This window comes from Salvia splendens, chromosome 14 (assembly GCF_004379255.2).
Source record: "Salvia splendens isolate huo1 chromosome 14, SspV2, whole genome shotgun sequence".
NCBI classification, from domain to species: domain Eukaryota; kingdom Viridiplantae; phylum Streptophyta; class Magnoliopsida; order Lamiales; family Lamiaceae; genus Salvia; species Salvia splendens.
The window spans coordinates 3,078,524-3,099,168 of record NC_056045.1 but is presented as its reverse complement, the minus strand read 5'-3'; the positions used below and the strand labels follow the sequence as shown (position 1 = coordinate 3,099,168).

Genomic DNA, 20,645 nt, shown 5'->3' with positions numbered 1-20,645 from the left:
CTCTGGCAAGAGCACAACACCTGCTCTTCCGCAAGGGCGAGCACAATTAATTTAAAATTCAATTAAACAAAAACATTTCCATAATACTAAAATTCATTAAAGAAAAACCTAAATAATATTACAAATGACAAATAAAATAAAAACGACATATTAAAATCCTAAAAATTAAAAATTACATAATTAAAATACTAAAAATTAAAAAAAAACCACTACTCGTTGCCGAATTTCACCCACATGTGTTTGATTAGGTCTTCTTGTAGCTGAATGTGGGTTCGGGTATCGCGCATTGTGTGCCTTGTCTCGATCCTCTGGCCAACCGTCGTATGCTCACCTCGGCGTGGGGGAGACCTCGCTGTTGAGCTTCCGGCTTCATCCTCGTCGTAGAAGCTAGCCGCCCCCGGCCCTTCGTTGGCTATAATCATGTTGTGTAAGATAATACACGTGAACATGATGTCGGCGATATTATTCAGTACCACAGCCAAGCCGAGGCCTTCACAATGTTGAATCGGGCTTGAAGGACCCCGAAGGCTCTTTCGACGTCTTTCCACGCGGACTGATTCGTGAAGACGAAGCAACCGTTGGCAATCATCGGTGGTGGGTACCCAAAGGAATTCATCCCCGAAGGCTGAACGAACGCCCTCGCAAAAATTCTTTAGACAAAGGATTCCAGTGGACTCACCGATATGCAAATACTCGTCGAAGATATCGGTCGTTTGCCTAGTAGCGAGTTGTCGGATGACACACGTACACTTCTGCAACGGCGTGATACTTTGCCGGCCGGCAACATCTGGACCTGTTTGGAAGAATTCAACACATGCGGACAATGTGTTGACAATTCGCATAAACAAGCACTTTGACATGCGAAAACGGCGCCTGAAATAATCTGCCGGAAACCGCGGCTGGTCGGCAAAGTAATCGGCAACGAGCCTTTCATAGGCTCCCTCCCGGTCCCGATGGATGTAGCGGCGAGTTGATCTAGTTCGTTGAGGAGGAGGAGCGGGGGTATTCGCCGCGACATATGCTTCGTAAGCGGCACGATGTTGTTCGTAGTATTCTTGTTCTTCGCGCTCCACTTCCGCCATGAGATGGTTGAAATCCATTTGAGGTTTTGAGTGAGGGATAAATGTGTTGATAATTTGTATGAGAATTATGAATGAGAGATGAATGAGAGATGATTTGATGTGATAAATGGATGATGAATGTGTGTATTTATAGATGATTTTGGGGGAAAAAATAAAAAAATTCCAAAAAATTCAGAAAAACGGGCAAAAAAGCGGCAATATTTTTGGGATTTGGAAAATAAATTTTTTATCATTATTTATAATTAAATAACGAATTTTAAATAAAAAAAATTCAAAGGCAACGCACGTGCCGCCACGTCACCTGCTCGCTGGCACGGCGCTGCTCGATGCATCGAGCAGCGCCGTGCCAGCGGCGGCGAGACACGTCCGTGCCAGCGGCGCGGGCGGACGCGGGTTACGGCGCCACCGTTGCGGATGCTCTTAGGCCTGAAAAGTTGTCGGGAACCGCCGAACCGCCGGTTCGGAACCGGCGGTTGCGGCGAAACCGGCAGTTTTGAACCGCCGGTTACGGTTCGTTCAAAAATGGAACCTAAACCGGCCCGGTGGAACCGGCGGTTCCGGTCACAGTTAGAACCGCCGCCGACGGTTCCAGTTTCGAACCGTCGATGACGGTTCCGGGCCGGTTCGGTTCGGTTTGGTTTGGGGACCTCGAATAATGAATATAGATTTCACTTTTGCAGAGTGGAAAATGCAAACCCAAATTATGGCGTTGATACTCTCACATAATATCATAGACGGAACTAATAATTATTTTGAAAAAGATTTATTATCATGTTTTTCTAAACCAATTATTTGGAGGGTTTATAGATTTTGTACTATATGAGTAAATCTATTCCATCCGTTGTCTGAGACTGTGCAATTGTCTGTTGAGTTGGCGACCGTGTGTGGTGTTCTTTGAAATCTAGGATTTTTGAGATGGGTACTTGGGTGCTGTTCAACTTGGCTTACCTCACGGCTTTCTGTTAAAGGGGATTCGTGTGTGGTCAGTGCCCGTACAAGCTGAGCCACACTTACTATTGCATACTCGCTTGTTCATGTGATTTTTATTCTATATCAATTATTACTTATTTTGTTATCTACATATTTGTCTATTGAGTGTGCATGTGATACTCTTAGACATCTTGGACTTAGATAGGTGAAGATTTTAGTGTTTCCTAGTGTATCTTGTACTTAATTAGTAGATTGTTTTGTTTCTTGGTTTGTATCTCGAGAGACTGACCATCTCTCAATGGCCAAAAGAGGACTTGTTAATAACTGAATTCTTGGTGATTTAATTTCTATAATTGTCTTATGTTATTTTAGTGTGGTGTAAAGTTTTTTTTTGTTGATTTTACTTTATGATTAAATTAATACTTCTATCCTATAAAAATATGCCCAAATAGTCTTACTTTGGTGTTTTTCTATTATGGGGGTAAGAGCATCCACAACCGTGCTTTTGCCAGCGGCACGGTTGTGGGCCCGACCCCACTTTTTCTGCCTGCTCTCTGGCAAGAGCACAACAATCACAGCTGTGCTCTTCCGCAAGGACGAGCACAATTAATTTAAAATTTAATTACACAAAAACATTTCCATAATACTAAAATTCATTAAAAAACCACAATAAATATTACAAATTACAAATAAAATAAAAAAGACATAATTAAAATCCTAAAAATTAAAAATTACATAATTAAAATCCTAAAAATTAAAAATGACATAATTAAAATACTAAAAATTAAAAATTACATAATTAAAATACCATTCGGGGTTCCAACCGTGAGAGGGCGGGTTGTCATCGCCTTGGCCGGACATTGTTAGGGTATGAGAGAATGGAGATGAAAATGGATATGGGAGAATGAAGATGAGAATGGATATTGGAGAATGAAGATGAGAATTGTGTAGTTTGATATGAATTTTTGGGTGTGAAAGTGGGGGTATTTATAGATGAAAGTGTGTATTTTTGGGGAGAAAAAATAAAAAAAATAAAAAAGTGTAAAAAACGGTTATAATTTTTTTGGAAAGTGAAATTTTTTTTTTATTTTTTATCGGTTTTTTTAATTAAAAACTGATTTTAAATTAAAAAAAATATTTAAAGGCAACGGCATAGCCGTCGCCGTGCCAGCGGCACGAGTCCGTTCCAGCGGTGCGGACGGCGGTGGCGACGGCTGCCACCGTTGTGGATGCTCTAAGGATCCTATTTTAGATGTAGTAGTGTAGTACTACTACGTATAGTGAATATAAATAAATTAGTAATATAAAAAAATACTAGATGCAATAATTCACAGTTGGTACTGTGTAAAAAAGGAAAGAAAAAGTGAATAATACATAAATTACATTCAAAGTTTAGTTTTTACTTAATTCTGATTTATATTTTCAGAATTTACATCCTTTTTTTGTCATAATTCACATAATTTTCTTTTTAGAATTTAACATGAGCTTAACTTGTCCGAAGTCCAAGGTGAAATACTCCCTCCGTCCCATAGAAATAGGTCATTTAGGATTGATACGAGTTTTAATGTATAATTAGTAAAGTAAAAGAAAATGAGAAAAAATAGTTGAAATTGTGTAGTGCGTGGTAGGACCATAAATGATAAAGTAAAAAAGAAGAAGAAAAAAGATTATCATAAATGGATATCGACTATTTTTATGGATGGACGAAAAAGAAAATATAGTCTATTTCTATGGGACGACGAAGGGAATATAATATTCAAAGCTCTTGATAATAGCCTATGATGTTACTTGTAATGGCTAGATTTTGGTTACAGGAAGGACAAAAAGTTATAGTCATGAAACTCTACCTTTTCTGGTTTTTCCATATGGAATTCTGTGATAGGTAATGTCTCACAATTGATTCCGAAGAACGAAGGGAACAACGAAATTTTAAGTTAAAACAATAAAATAAAATTAACAGTAAATGTATTTCTACAAAAAAGCAATTAATTAAAAGCAAAATTATAGATATAGTTCACGTTTTTATGAGAAATTTCGGAATAAGGGTTTAAATTGGTTGACCTTTCGTAATTAGGGATTCAATTCGCCGATCTTTCATAATTTGGGATCGAGGCATGCGTATTCTTCGTAATAAGGGATTTCTGATATTTTAGCTTATTTATGTGTTTTTTTAATATTATTTCTCTCTAACTATTTATCAATTGTCTAAATTATCTCCTTCAAATTTTTACTTAAAAATGAAGATTTTGAATCAGATTTGGAGGATGCTCTCGAAGTTGATGATGAAATTGAAGATCTATGCACAATGCCAGGGATTATGTGATGGAGAAAAGGTCGTCTGATCCATTTTTCAACATGATTGACCAAAAATGGAACGAGATGATTAAGGAGACTACTAAGCGTGGTCATCTTCAGGATACGAAGGAATGTAAAGACTTACTAGAGGATATGCTTAATCTCTTTCTCATTAGTATAAAAAAATTTCTGCCAAGTAAATTGCAGCATAGAGGTAGAGGAAAGCATAAACCTAGAAGAAATACAGTAAAAATATGTGCGAAAATCTAAGAAGCTGACTCCAAGAAAGCCAATTTAGTGATAATTGTTCACGTAAATATATGGAAAAGAAGAAAAAAAAAGTTGGACAAATCCTATTTAGAAACGGTTGGATCTATTTTTTTTATAGAATTTTGGTAAAAAATTTGAAGGGGGTAATTTAGATGATTGATAAATGGTCAGAGGGAAATGATATTAAAAAAGCACATAAATAAGCTAAAATATCAGAAATCCCTTGTTACGAAGAATACGCATGCCTCGATCCCAAATTACGAAAGGTCAGTGAATTGAATCCCTAATTACGAAAGGTTAGCGAATTTAAACCCGTATTCCGAAATTTCTCCGTTTTTATAGACAATTAACCCACAGACGAATCATATAATACTTAATAAATAAGTATATAAAACAAAAGTTAGTAAGCCGTCGTGATAATTTTACAAAACCATGTTAGTAAATCGATGGCCACTGAAAAACGAACAGAAAACAATAATCTTAGCATCAAAATCCATGCAATGACTGGTACACAATACTACATCTCTTTCCCTATTCTATCGAATCACTGATACATATTGTTCATGCATCAGATAACAGTTAACTGTCGACAAACTTCAACCGAACCTCAATTTTCAGCTTTGTGCAATAGTTCCATTCTCAACATTTGCTTCCAAATTCCATCCCCTGAGTATGATTGTAAGAAACTTGTGAGTGTGGGAAACAAAAGGCAACACTGCTTTAACGGAGATTAATTACCTTTTGCCACCTTCAATTTTTACTGCTTCAGTATGGGCTTCAATTTCAGCACATGCACTTTCTATTTCGATGTTTTTTAGACAGAGCTCCTTCCATTGTGCAGATAAAGCAGTGAGCTCGTGGGCGGTGTTTTGCTGAATATTTACAGAACAAAGATGACATTAGGCAAATCTAGTACTGGTGATTTTTCCTTAGCAATGGGAAAAGGTAAAGAAAAATAAAACAAGCTCTTTTGAAGTACCTGATGATACTTCCTCTCTCGATTGACAGATTCAATAAGTCCATTGAGCTCCAGAACTTGAGATTGCATTCTGAAGGAAGCAAAAACATTAGTGTTGCAAAAGTAGAGCTACAGAAGTGTCTGAAATAAGACTAAAAGTTTCAAAGCAGGGATTAAAAAGGATAAGCACAAATGAAGCATGTAAAGTAGCATCAGAGCTCTGATTATGAGATTATAATTATAGTAGGCTGCTGAGGCAGAGAACTTTGCAAAGCCTTAAAAGAAACTGGAGATAGACGTATTATATGTGATGGATTTGCATGGACATTAGCAAATTTTAGCTAGCAAACATCATAGACCTAGCAAACCAAATTGGTAGATCAACTCCCAACTCTGGAAAAGGACTTCAAGGTTAACAAAAGATTGGATACGGGTAAAGAATGGAAAGCTACCTGTACCAGTAAAATGCCAGGTCAAGCAGTAAAGCCTGGTTTTCAACAGCTAAGAGCATCTCCAGTGGGCGGACATCCCACTAAGACATCCACTAGGACATCCCAAAAACACCTCATGCCACGTCACTAGGACTTCCCATCCCACTGCCACGTCACTAGGACATCCCCTCCTATGTCCGCCCTTCCGACTAGGACATCCCGCAATAAAAAAAAATCATACATTCACAAATAAAACAATTTACATTTACGGAAATAAAATTTGACCGAGAATACGAACGGGAAAAATTAACAACTTCATCGGAAAAAACATACATGATTCGAAAAAAAAAATTACATACTAATAAAAAAAACTTCATACATTATCACGTCAACCCCTCCGAGTCCAAACCTCTTCGATGATATCCTGCTGAAGTCGAACATGGGCATCTGTTTGCCGCATGTCGGCAAATGCACGCAGCCGCGCGACCTCTCCATGAGGTACCCCCATATTCACATTCGCGGTGGCCACGCCGTGACTTGGACCTGCACCCGTATCATCTTCATTGGTCCACTGAGTCAGTTCCGCAGCTTCATTTTCGACAATCATGTTGTGCATTATGATACATGCGTACATGATATCGCCGATGTTGGGAATATACCACTGCCGTGCAGGACCCTTCACAACCGCCCACCGACTCTGGAGCACACCAAATGCCCGCTCCACATCCTTGCGCGCTGCTTCCTGACGGCTCGCAAAGTATGTCTTCTTTTGTCCGAGCGGATGCTTGATTGACTTCACAAAGACGGGCCAGTTTGGGTATATTCCATCCGCCAAATAGTACCCCATATTATGCTGGTTGCCGTTGGCGACGAAACTGATGGCGGGACCAACGCCATTGCACTGAGCGTTGAACAGGGGCGACGACTGGAGAACGTTGATGTCGTTGTTGGACCCGGCGACTCCAAAATAAGCATGCCATATCCACAGCCGGTAGTCAGCTACAACTTCAAGGATCATCGTGGGATGCTTGGCTTTGAAGCCGGTAGTGTACATCCCCTTCCAGGCGGCGGGGCAGTTCTTCCACTCCCAATGCATACAATCTATGCTGCCCAACATCCCAGGGAACCCGTGCACCGACCCATGCATATCTATCAGCATCTGGCAGTCTTCGGGGCTCGGACTCCGAAGATACCGCTCCCCGAATATCGCTCTCACGCCCGCGCAAAAATTCTGCAGACACTCGACGACTGTCGACTCGCCAATGTGGAGGTACTCGTCGAACATGTCGGCCGCGCCTCCATACGCTAGTTGTCTGATTGCGACAGTGCACTTCTGCAAGGGCGTGAGTCCGGGTTTGCCAGCTGCATCCTCTCTGATCCTAAAATACAGGTATCTTCTCTCTAAAGCACCCACGATGTGCAGAAACAGCGGACGATGCATCCTAAAGCGTCGCCGGAATAAGGCTTCCCCAAAACGCGGTTGCGGAGCGAAGTAGTCCGCATACAACCGAATATGTGCAGCAATGTGGTCACGGGGTACTTGAGTTCGACGATGGATCGGCCGAGGTACCGCCGCCTGCTGCCGCCGCTGCAACCTCTGTTGTAGCAGCCTCTCTATCGCACCTTCAACAGCGACCTCCAACTCATTCTCGCTATCACTTTCACTAGACATTCTAGATATACTTGAAATTAGAGATGTAGAGAGAGAAACTTGTTAACACAAGTGGTGCGAATGAAATAAAATTCAACGAGCCGTATATATAGAGTTTTAAAAAAAAAAATTAAAAAACGGGACGTCCGACCGGACGTCCGACTGGACGCCACAATGGCGGACGTCCGCCCGCCCGTCGCCGGGACGTCCGAGGACACCCGACGTCCTCACGGGACGTCCGTATCCGACCCTAAACGCCACAATGGCGGACGTCCCGGTCGCCCGTCGCGACGTCCGACCGGATGTCCGACCGGACGTCCGCCATTGGAGATGCTCTAAGGCTAAAAGTGATTGAATAATTGAAGTAAACATATTTATAAAATTAACTTGTAACACATACATTCAGTTAATTAAAATATAATAACGGAGCAGGGAAAAACTGAAAAATGAATGACAGGCGGACGTTTAAAATTTTTTCCTATTTCACATTATGCAGAGAGATATGCACCTTGACAGAAATGCTTCCAACTGTTGATTATACAGCTTCCAAACATCAGGACCATGCTTCAGCATCAAATCCAGATTTTCAAGCCTACAGAAAAAAGAAATTATTCAAAGGATAAAAGGCAAGGGACATATGTTCAACAGTTCAAGATAATGGTTGGTAGTATTGTGCATATGAAGGTATAACCTCCACCACCACCTCCCCTAACCTTCACTCAAGATGAAATTACTTTTGGTATTAAGATCATATTAGAAACATTGCAATAACCAAATTACCTGATCACTTGATGCTGCAACAGGCGCTGGGCTTTCTGAACTGCTTGCCTCCATGCAGTCTCATCGTTTCGCTTATTCACCGGTGGTACATCAAGTCCATATCTGGATGTATCCATTAGGACCGGAGGTTTCCCAGCTCTAACTCTCTCATATTCCTTTGCAAGCATAGGATGATCCTGAAACAAAGACATGAATAAGAGGCACGAAAGCATCACAGCGTCTCTCTCTCTCTCTCAAACACACATACAGTAGAGAGATGTAGTCTGCTAATGGTAAAAGTATTAAAAGGGTGCAAATATGATAATCTTCAGAAAAGAAGGAAGATCCTCAAAATGAGATTATGCTTTAAAGCCATAAATCTGCTAACAAATGTTTAAGTTTAACACAGACAAGAAACAGGGGGGAAAGGGATATGCCATTAGCATCTAACTAGTAGAGGAGAGGGGGGAGTTATTAACAGACACTTCTCTCAGAATTCTAGCAATATGCATAAAAAGTCTCCGAAGAAAAAGATTACCCAATTTCCAATTATATATTCCCCAAATATCAACAGTATTGGGATAATCAATAATCAGATAAGTATACACTAAACAAATTTCAAGGTAATACCATACTTAAATTGAAGAGGATGGGAGGCCAATCTTAAAACATCTATTTGTTGATTTCATCTAAATCTATCTAACACAGATATAAATGCAAAACAAAATCAAAATAATTATTAACTCGATAAAAGTCCCAAAGTGAAGCCCTGTGTGCACCTGAAAATTGAATGTGGGGAGAGGGGGGAGCTCTTTGAGGAAATCGGAAGGCTTCTTGGAGCTTAACCGCATCTCCTCTTCCACCAATCGGTCGACTTCTTCTTTAACCTTCGGATTGCCATAGTCGTCATCAATGTATGGCAAAGCATCAATTATTGGAGCTGCCGGCGCTGGAGGAGCCGGCTGCGGTGGCGCCTCCAGCATCAGTATGTCGCCATTATCAGTCGCCATTACTTACAAAAGCCCCTGCCGTTAACACTTGGTCAGCTAGAATTCGCCTCACAATGGACGCTTGTAATTATACGATAAATCGGAAGCGCAGGATACGCAATAGCTAATCAATTACAAAGATTTTCTCACCTTCGAATAAAAAATTAGGGTTATGCGCTGTGCTCACTGAGTTGGAGGAAGGGCGGCCAACGGCGGATTACAGTTGCCGAGATTTGCTGTGGCAGCCTGAATTTAGGTTTCCTTTTCGTTTCTAAATGTAAAAACGGAATAGGGATGTATTGAATCGTCCTAAATCAAAATTACTATGCTACATTAGAAATCGAATTAGTTTGGATTTTAATAATTTCATTGGATGTGTGGTTTAAAAAGTAACTCTAATTAGATAATTATTTTTGGTAATGGTTTTTTTTGTTAATGAATTTTGATAATAGTTTTATGGAGTACTCTTTTTTATCACTTTTCTACAAGATTTAATAAAATGACATTTAATCAGCTACATATAATAAAATAAGAAAAATAACGTAACAGAAATCAAAAGGTACTACTATTAGTTTTTGTGAAATTTTATTTGTTTTTATTGCGTGTTTTATTCCAGAAACTTAATAGAAGTTTCCGATGGCAGAAGGCGTCGTCGCCGCCGCACGTAGCGGTGAATTATGAGGTCCGCTGCTCGATAGGGCAGGCAACGATGTTGGCCTACTGCACACAAAACGCTGGACGAAGATCTTTGTGTTGTGACTACTTTTTTATTTGTTTACACGGTAATAAGAGAGCATAAATATATATTAGTATACTCAAAATATGAGAATTTTTAGTTTGATATATATATATATATATATAAGAATTCTTTTTTGGCAGAGCTGCTTTTCCAATATTTGCATTTTTACAATCACATAATCTCTATTTCATACAATACGAGTAAATGTATGAGGGAAAAATGGATTCGTCATTCAAGCGATTTGGAAAAGGTTGACGACGATGAGCACTAATCTAGTCTGACGCCACGCATCTTACACACAAGGTTAGCAGTGGGTAGATCTAGCTGATTTCCAGAATCCGATTTGACAAGATCCTTGAGCTGATCCCTTGGCGTTGAGAAGCATGTCTGAAATGTGGCAAGAACTGGGGGAGTTGGCATTGACAGAGCCGACAGCACGTTGCTCAAGTACTCGATATCCACTGATAGCTGCTGTGCTCCGCGGTCTGTGATCTTCTGGATCCCGCGTAGCTGCTCTATGTAAAGAGCACTAGCTCCCTCGCCAACCTACAGATCCATACCCTGATGAGATGAGACACTCGGGTTTAACATTCGAGTATAAAGTAAATCAGCGAGTATAGTTACCTTGAACATCCATTCAGTTGCGAAAAATTGTGCATCCTCAGCATTGGTGTCACTGTTGGAAATACCCTCAGCAAGGGGCTCCAGTTGCTGGGGTAGGGTAAGAAGGTATTCACCGACATTGTTCACGTACGACTGAGGGTAGGCGCTAAAGCTTGGAACAGGGTAAGCACTAGCTTCTTCAACAGAAGACCATATTGGTAGGTTAGACAAATCATTGAAGTGTTGTCTCACTTTTAGTATCAGTACGTCATAGACTAGCTCGTTGACTGCCTCAGAGAAGGCTGCTACTCTTTGGGAAGACAGTGGAAGTGCGTGGAATCTGGGATCTTTGGACTGCAAGAACCAAGGGAAGCTCATTAAGCAAGAAGCACTTATCCTATGTTGCATGTGATCAGTATAACTCGTTTCTTTAGGTTGGTAGGTTTTAGCCCTTTTTAAAAGTATATCAGCAAGTAAATCAACGATTATGATTAGTTTCTGCTAGACAATATAAGGTGGCATCAAAAAGTTGTTTCCTCAAATATTAAGATTAAGGGAATGCTGGCAAGTACCTGTTCTAAGAGGCTAAACAGTTTCCGAGCCTTCTCAGGGACATCAACCAGCCTGAGAGCTGCAACATCCAAGGAAGCTTTTCCTGCTGTTGAAGATCCCCCAGCTCCATCATTGTCATCCAAATGTGATTGGCTCTGGTCAAGATTTGAACCCATCACGGAAAATGACAGATTAGTGCTCAGTCGAGTAAGTGTGGACTTCAAGGAAGCTTCAAAGACTGAAATTCGGCTTGTCAGGCAATCTGAAACGGTGAGAATCTGTAAAGCACCCTGAACAAAAGACCATTCCTCCTCATTGGAACTAAAATCAACTTTACGAGCATGTCTGTCTGATCCAGTTTCCTTCTTTCCTACAGCGTTATCCGCAGTTACATCCACTCCACACACTGTTCTTAATGCTTTCAGATTTTCCTGAAGGATGGTTATGTATTGTATTGTTACATCATCAAGGGCTAGGATTAGTTCATCTAACTCGGAACCACCAGTAAAGTTGATGCATCTTTCCATGGCAGCTTCAAGCATTAGAATGACTAGTGGGATGGTTTCTTCCATTCTTCTCACTGTTTCACTGAGTTCAACTCCCTGGACACCAATAATGCGAGTACTAACTCCCCTAAGATCAAGACCAGCGACCCCCCCAGACAGAACACCACGCTCCATTTGCCCATATCTACATGAGGAATTTTGCAAATAAAGGTATTTATAATAATAAAACTAAATATTCATTGGTCATTGCATAAAACTAGAATCATCTTCCATAACAATATTCCCCTCAGTAAAATTCAATAAAATAATAAATCTAGTTTCCGGCATATAATTTCCATCCTCATATATGAAATTGTCATATTAACACAAAACATCTACCTAGTTAAACCAAGGAACGGAGGTGTGGAGAAACAGGTTTAATACTAGCCAATCAGAAATGTGTGCAGAATGGGACTACCTCTGTTTGAAAGTTTCATATGGCAAGTAGACCGCTTTCAGTGTATCCAATAACACATGCTGATTTGAATCTGCAAACACGTGTTGAATATTCCTGGCAAAACTCCCAGTTAAATTGTGTAGTTCTATCAGGGCTTCTAAATGTTTTGTATGAATTTTGACACCTTTGGGTAAATCACCAGATAAGATGTCTAATACACCTGAAAAAGAGGGGCAAGAAATCAATATGGGATTAAACTTTTTTACCAAAATATTAAGCTCAAATCAAAGGCCAGAGGATCGACTTGGAACTTATCAGACATAGATTCACAAATTCTCATGTACTAGTAGTCTTAAAACCATCTTCACGACTTGAAACCGATTTATTCTGTACGCCAGTTAAAATGAGCAGTAACCTCATCAACACCAGCTTATGATCCTACCTAGACCTTTTTAACTCATAACTAAGGCTTTGTTTACTTCAATGTGATGAAAGTAAAAATAGTGTACTACTAACTAAAGGAAAATATCACAGATACTTCCTCCCCTTTAAATTCAAGTGGAAAGAAAGAGTAGCGTTTTTTCCAAGTTTTATGAATTTACCATTTTCTTAAATTTGTGCAGGCTTACAAACAATCTTTTTGTAAAAGAACTCCAAGAATTGCCACTAGTCAGCCAATCATTTTTCACTTGGGATTTAAAAGGGAATGAGCAATAAACAATGCCAACATTGCAAAGCTAGAAGTAAATTTAGTAAACTGCCTAAAATCAACAACATCCATTTCCATTTCCTTAGTTTGTAGATTGTATTGATTTATCCTTTACTAAGCTACAGCTTGAGATCCAAATTTATAAAGGTAAAAAATGGTTAATTTACAATTAGAGAACTGCATAATTATATGTCAGTGGGATCCGGTGTTTCATCAGACTTGAATGGGTAATGTCACAGGCGAGAGAAACTGGATACAACAAATAAGATCGAGAATAACCTTTAGCCAATGCTTTAGTCTCAGGGACAACATTTCCAGTAGCTAGATTAACACGGGACACAAAACTTGTACAGATGGATGCCATTGTCTCAGTCAACAATTTTGGAACAAGAGTTTTGTAATCTTCAGGGAAGGCAAGAATGCACCTGAAGAGGAATGAGCATTTCATAAAACATATCTCCTACTTGTGTCAAGCACAACACCAGACAATAAGAATCAATAGAATGTAAACAAGTAATACCACTTCCACTCTTGCTCAAGATAAAGTAGCAACTCGTCATAGAAACTTGGCAACCATTGTGCGAAAGATAGTGTTGGCACATTGGATTTTGAATCCACATTACGTGAGAACTGTTCCATTTCGTTCTTCTCATTTGCAACTTTATTGGATTGTTGCTTTAAGTCAAAATCTTCCCATAGCTTCTTTATGGATCTGAGGTGGACTTTTGTGTAGTAATTCTCTAAAGACTTAAATCTCCCAATTCTAATGAGGATTCCCCGCATTTCTTGAGCGACATTAGCCTACAAGAGAAAGAGAAAGAGAATTAAGCTCCTTGTCAAGTAAATGTTGATGACGGCTAGAACGATATCCAAGACAAAGGAATTATTCAACTTAGAAGTAAAATACAATTATGTAGGCTACCTTTTTATTGTTCAATGCATCTGTCAGACGAGGCTGGACCATTGAGTCCAGTCTATCTTCCAAAACTTCAAGTTGCTTCCTTATATTAGCAAATTCAGCAACCTAATCATCTCAAATTCATGAGCAATGCTCTTTCGCAGATTCTCAGCAACAAACAAAACAAATGCACGGGTTAGTAAAAGAATACCTCCCCAACAGCAGCAAGACAATGTCTCATGTTAGCCAACGTTTCTGCAGCTCGTGGGAGATCTCCACTGGCAAATACATCCTCCACAGTTGAGCTTAGTTGTGTTAATCCAGCAGCATCCTGTTCAACAACAGAAAAAACTTCAATTGACCAACAAGAAACAAATAGCCAACAGCTGAGAGAGTCCTACATAAGAAATTTAAATCATAACTAGACCTGCAATGTCTCATATGCAGCTTCCATCCTCCTCTTGACTGTATCAATTTTAGCAAGGGCGTTGATCGACTCTGCAGATGATCCTTCAGCCTACAGAACGAAATAAAATTGACACACAAATGTAACACTAGGTAACTACTCCTGAACATATCAGCAAATTAATCTCGGATTAAGAACTCGGATTGCTACGCATGCACCAGACTCATGTTAAAACATTCTAAATCAGCAAACAAACTATTCTCGTTTGCGAATTCACACTCAATTAGCAACTTCAAATTACTCGGCTTCTCTGATTTTCACCAATTTCGTTGGTAACTAGTTCCAAACTTGTTAGTTTTAGCCTGCATTAACTTAGTAACTACTCCAAATCAGTAAAACTCAAATCCGCATTCATCCAAATACATTCATCTCTAATTCTAAATTTAAAGATAAACTGAATTGAAATATGATATTCCAGCGACATTATTGTGATGATAGACACGTGCAACAGAAATGAGAGCACCTTCTTGAGCGAGATCAGTATGCTGGCGACGGATGAGCGGAGCGAGAGCGCGTCGTCACGGAGGCGAAGGACGTCGCGGGAGGCACGGGGGACGCGGAGGAGCGCGGCGGAGCTCTGCTCCTCAAGAGAGGCGGCGATCTCCTCGGACACCATCTGCAGCTTCATCTCCAGATCGACGAGATGCTTCTCGACGGGATCCTGCGGGTGCCGCTGCTGTACGGCGTTGTTGATCCATTTCTTAGGATCGAATTTCTCCTCCGAGAAGGAGCTGAGATCCACCATCATCTTGCCGGGTTTGCTGTTTTTCTCATACGGATCAAATCGTGAGGGATTTTGCAGCTCCACCGGCTGGAACCAAGATTTGTTGCTCAAATCGCGTTTTTACATCAACGCTTTTTATTTAAATAATTAATTACATGTAATATCAACGCTTTTTATTTAAATAATTAATTACATGTAATACCAGTATACCGCCAAGTTTGGTTTCATTTTGATTTTACTAGTGTCTTTTAAAGCTTAAATGAAAATTTATAAAGTCTTAAAATTTCCCAATAGTTTCATATTTATTTTTTATAAAGCAAAAATAATGTTAAATTAATGTACACATGTAAAATTTTGATGATGCCAAGATAGTGACGCAAAAGTTATTATTGCAACGGCACAAAAGATTACATTTAATAGTTTTAAGCCAAAGAAAGAAATACAAAACAAATTTGGTCAAATAAGGCAATAGAAATTTTTTAAAACTTTGTGAATTGTGATCATCATTCAAATTTTAGGTGCGGGGCAAACTGAATATTACTTATTCTTCGAAATTTAATAAGCAATTAACGCTTAATTTCTTATTTATTCTCATCTTAATTCTAATGTAACGTTTTGCAACAAAATCACTTTATATCCATGGTTTCACCATATCCAATATTCAAGAATAAATGAAATCGCATCATTTTGGTCTCGGGGTCAAAATTGTATGGGCTTGGGCCAAGAGTCTGTCTAATCCTTTCTACAACTACAAATAGAAGTCTTCATATCAATTACTATACTAAACTCGATATATAATGTAATCACATATTTGGTTCTTTAACACTGTTCATGAATATTTCTAATGGGAGGGTATCAATGTTATAAAATACTGTAACTAAAAGAAGTGAATGATACCATTCTCATTAGGCGAAGAGGAACGTACCCCAATGATATTCTCCACGACACGTCAGAAGCATAAGAAACTTGATTTATGAGTTTGAAAGCTCAAATATACAAGCTAATTGATAAAACTATTAGTGTAAGAAATTAGAATGCTAGATGAACATGTCTAACACGCGAGGGAAATAGCGTGAAAAAGGCTTAAGAATTTTCTTAAATAATAATTTTATACTCCAATTAAGTAAATTTGGTTTGCTTCTTCTTCATCAAACGATTGACAGTCATTGTTGAGAGTTGATACTTCTCATTCTCTAATTTCAAATTTCAGCCCCTTCCAACTAATCACTTTTCAATAATTTAATCTTTAATGACACATTTTGACAGGGGCTAAACATGATTTTCAACCAATCTGGAAATAACAGTAGTAGAAAAAATGATTAAAAATATCTTTTGGGAGGGGCTTAAGCCCCTTAGCCATTCTTCGTGTGTCCGCCAATGTATAGGGTGGAACCTTTTGCGCTTGCCGAGGGAACATCAAACACACAACACATCGTCTTTGAGCTTTGGACGACAACAACTCATAGTGGAACAAGACGAATAACGAAGACAATGAGCAATGAAACAATTGATGCCACAAACGAATCGAAAATTCATTTAATAAGTCGATAAACTTATTATGAACTGAACAATTTGGTAAAAGAACAGTAATGAAAAGAAATCAAGAGAAACCCATGAAAATGTAGATGTGAGTTAATGTTTTTTTTTTGCTTTTGGCAGGACAATGAGTTACAGTCAGTGGAGGACGCATAAATATTTATCGATAGGGGCTGAGATTTCTAAATTTTGTTTTTAAGTATATTTTTTAGTAACTTATATAATTTGTTACATTATAATTTACACTAAATTTGAATAAATTTTAAAATAATTAATAGAAAATAAGTTTGAAAAAAATCATTGAGGGCTTAAGCCCCTCCCCCAATACACTTCGATCTGCCCATGGTTACAATCCTCTAGACCTCCACCTTAGCGGACTACCATGTATTCTGATTGAACATACCTCACAATATTATCGAACCGGGATACTAGGAGCCGCAGAGGGTGGGGTTTTAACATTTTTTGCTAGAAGAGAGTTAATGTAATTGTACAAATATCCACCGGTACATATGAGTTAATGTAAATATACAAATATATATCCACCAAATGTTGATAAGGTGTACGTGAAGACATTTAAAATCTAATTAACTTATGGTGGCCACAATTTTTGTCCGTATATAAAATTAATTTTGTCCGATTGAAAACTTACATTAGTCCAATTTTTCTATGGGATAATTCATTTGCACAGTGAGATAATATAATTATCCGACATGAAGATTACATTATCCATCGACGATATTCAAATTTCCACCACAAAAAATTGCGTACGGAAAAAGTGGGATGATATATATACATCTTCACCAAAACAAATAATTTGATTTGATATATAACTAAATAAAAGTGGATAGAACAATTTTCACCCTAAAATTAGACCTGTAATCACCCTTCTACACAACTACTACCTCACAATGCCAAAAAAATGGTTTGATTATGTAGAGGGCTAATGAATCCATGTGATAATTCACGATTAACCTTGTAAAAGAAATTAATAAGTAATGATAATGTACATAAGTTTTATATAGGTATATTATAGGATTAAAAATTGATTCATAATTAATTTAACTAAATGATAGTAGTAAAACTAATGCGTGGTATAAATAAAATTAGACCGATTTATATAAGGTTTATTTATTTATTTTAGTACTCCATCTGTTCCATGTTAATAGAGTCATTTTTTTATTTTAGAAAGTTACAAGTTAATTGAGTCATTTCAAATTTTGGTAAAAAGTAAACTCCGTGCTGAAAAAAAATGCATCTATTAATATGGAACGGTGGGAGTATTAAAAATGAAAGCATGTGATAGCAAACAAGTGTACGGCATGAAATTATTAATAGATGAGCTTTAATGAGCCGCCGCCTCATCTGTACGGCCGAAAATACGGAATAGTCACCGCCTCAGCCGGTGATGCTTATTTTGTATGCCACGCGCTTCCGTTCACTTCACTCCCATCCCACCGCACGTGATGCACCCTCACGGTCGGTGATTATCTAATTGAAGTTATTCCTAATAAATTATGTACTAGTATTACTATTTGTTTATGATTAAATATATGAATTAATGTATGATTTGCTATTTTTGTTAAAACTTCTTTTTTGATCTTCAAATTATAATTGCGTCATATGACAATTTCCAATACATTTAATCTCCTTTATTTTTCTTTTTATTCTTATTTTATTAGTATATGGAGTAGTAGTAATATTTTGTTTTTTCTCTTACTTTATTTTCTTAATTTATTAAATATTTATTATTAATTTTCAAATCTATTAGAAAATATTCAACTTTATTTTCTTAACTTATTAAATATTTATTCTTAATTTTCATACCTATTAGTAGTAGAAAAGACTCAACGCTAAAAAAGATAACTATTTTATAATTTTGACATGAACTTTATTGCATAAATTCAACTAAGTTCTTATTGTTAAAGAAAAATTAAATATCGAAGTTAATATATTTGTCTATATCAAACGCATTTAATTTGTTGACGCCGACACATTAACTTTTCAACTACTAACTGTTTTTGGAATATTAATTCTACACTAAATTTCAATTTTGTTACATTATTCAATCGAACCAAGAACAATCAAATTTTTTAATCGTTTTATTCTTCTAATTATATACACTATATTTATTATTTTGATCGATATATAACTGAAATATAGAAATTGTTTTGTTAAGAGAGATTTGCATAAACTTTTGTGATTTTAAGTAGATAGCTCTTGATGTAATTGAAAAACTATCACTTTACGATTTTTTAACATAAATTATTTACTTGAATTGAAGCCCGATTGCCTGTGAAGCAAACCTCAATTTAAGAAATTAAAAATAATCACCACGACAAACACATAATAAAACTTTGGTTTAAGAGGATCAAAGTATAAAGATTCAACATGAGAAAATGGCCTATTGATTATTGAAAACATGCATCTAGTCATCCAATATGGATTATTTTTCACAAACAGATGAAGTCTCAAAAAAGTGTACATTTACATAATGACATTAAAGGTGCGGGATGCCAATCGGGCCGGTCCCTCGGGTTTCAGGCCAATCCTACTCGGGTTGCAGGTCAATCGGGTGCGGTCTAACCGGGTTGTGATTTCTTTCGGTTTATAGAAGTTCGACCCTAATCCTAAAAGCTCGGGTTTTGGGCTAGCCCAGCGGGTTAATCGGGTTTCTACCTATAAGATTCATGATGGAAATTAGTTATATTTATATATAAAATATTAAATTAGGATAAATTTGAGATATATGCTTAAAGTCAACCGTAAATATGATCAAATACTAATATTTGAGATATTTCGTGAAATTTTAATGCATGTTTTAGAAATTTAAATATTTTTTAGTGAGTTTAATTTATTTGACAATTATAATATTAATAAAAAATTTAATGTATAATTTGTATATTTAATATAAAAATGAAAGTTTTTTTAGTTATCTATATCATAAAATTAGTCAATTAAGTGTCGAATTAGGAGTAAAAAATTGAACAATAGAAATTTTATCGGGTTTTCGGGTCTGACCCAAACGGGTTGCGGGTTAATCGAGTGTGGGCTTATTGAGTTTTAATTTTATCGGGCTAGAAATTTTCGGCCCTAAGTCCTAACCCTGTAAATTTGGCGGACTATTAGGGTCAGCCCACAGGTTGCGGGCTACACTGACATCCCTAGTTATATTGCTAACTATTCAAATTGCTAACTTTACTAACTCATTAATGCCATGTATTTAAAATGTTAACACAATGACATTAAAATGTCAACACAGTATATTGAAGTTCAACAAAATTATGTGTTGACATTTTTAATACAATGCGTTGATGAGTTAGCAGAATTAACAACTTAAAAAGTTAGCAATTGATCACACCCAATGACTTTAATTTATAAATTTAATTGAATTAAATTAAAAATTAATTTTTTTATTTGTAGGAGTATATTATTTTGTAACAATAAGAAAGAAATGATATGGAAACATTATGTCTAATTTTAACGTGATTTTGAGCTTGATTCGTACTCCCTCCGTCCCCAAAGAATATGCACATTGTGGTCGGCACGAGTTTTAATGTAAAATTGGTGAAGTAAGAGAGATGTAAAGAAAAAAAATAAATAAAGTATTGTTAGTGAAGAATGACCTCATCAGAGAGAAAGAGACTTTTTAAAATTAGAAAGTGCATATACTTGTGGGACGGACTAAAACGGAAAGAGTGCATATTCTTGAGGGACGGATGGAGTATTAGTTATAAAATAATTAGTAAAAACTCTTAAATATGCAAATATTTAAATTAAAATTTTATTTTATTCTAAAATACTGCAAAAACATTGGTACTTCATCTGTTCCACTATAAGTGACACATTTTCCTTTTTGGAATGTCTTACTCTAAGAGTCTAAGTAATACCCTCTCCGTCTGCTATTAGGTGTCTCATTTTTTGGCGGCACGAGTTTTAAGAAATGTTAAGAAAAATGGATGGAAAAAAGTTAGTGAAATATGAGTCACACTTGTATATATATATATATATATATATATATATATATATATATATATATAGTTTTAAATGAAATGTGAGAAGAACGCGATAGTGGATGTGAGATTTATTGGAAAAATGAACCGGGACCCCTATT

The 20,645-nt window shown here is 37.3% G+C and overlaps 2 protein-coding genes across 2 annotated transcripts; both read right to left on the bottom strand.

Annotated features, from left to right (window-relative positions):
- Positions 1 to 4,923: 4,923 nt before the first annotated feature.
- On the bottom strand, positions 4,924 to 9,704 carry LOC121763459 (pre-mRNA-splicing factor SPF27 homolog). Its single transcript, XM_042159480.1, has 7 exons — positions 9,516 to 9,704; positions 9,156 to 9,401; positions 8,398 to 8,573; positions 8,126 to 8,209; positions 5,557 to 5,626; positions 5,316 to 5,449; positions 4,924 to 5,243 (listed from the first exon to the last, which is right to left on the bottom strand). Exons 2-7 carry the CDS (start codon positions 9,384 to 9,386, stop codon positions 5,192 to 5,194), a joined length of 747 nt encoding a protein of 248 aa, XP_042015414.1. The 5' UTR covers positions 9,387 to 9,401; positions 9,516 to 9,704; the 3' UTR covers positions 4,924 to 5,191.
- A 482-nt stretch (positions 9,705 to 10,186) lies between these two features.
- On the bottom strand, positions 10,187 to 15,095 carry LOC121766117 (conserved oligomeric Golgi complex subunit 7-like). The gene is made up of 10 exons (XM_042162460.1): positions 14,738 to 15,095; positions 14,236 to 14,325; positions 14,020 to 14,139; positions 13,833 to 13,934; positions 13,431 to 13,711; positions 13,190 to 13,335; positions 12,223 to 12,421; positions 11,280 to 11,949; positions 10,729 to 11,061; positions 10,187 to 10,650 (listed from the first exon to the last, which is right to left on the bottom strand). Exons 1-10 carry the CDS (start codon positions 15,020 to 15,022, stop codon positions 10,372 to 10,374), a joined length of 2,505 nt encoding a protein of 834 aa, XP_042018394.1. The 5' UTR covers positions 15,023 to 15,095; the 3' UTR covers positions 10,187 to 10,371.
- Positions 15,096 to 20,645: the final 5,550 nt, after the last annotated feature.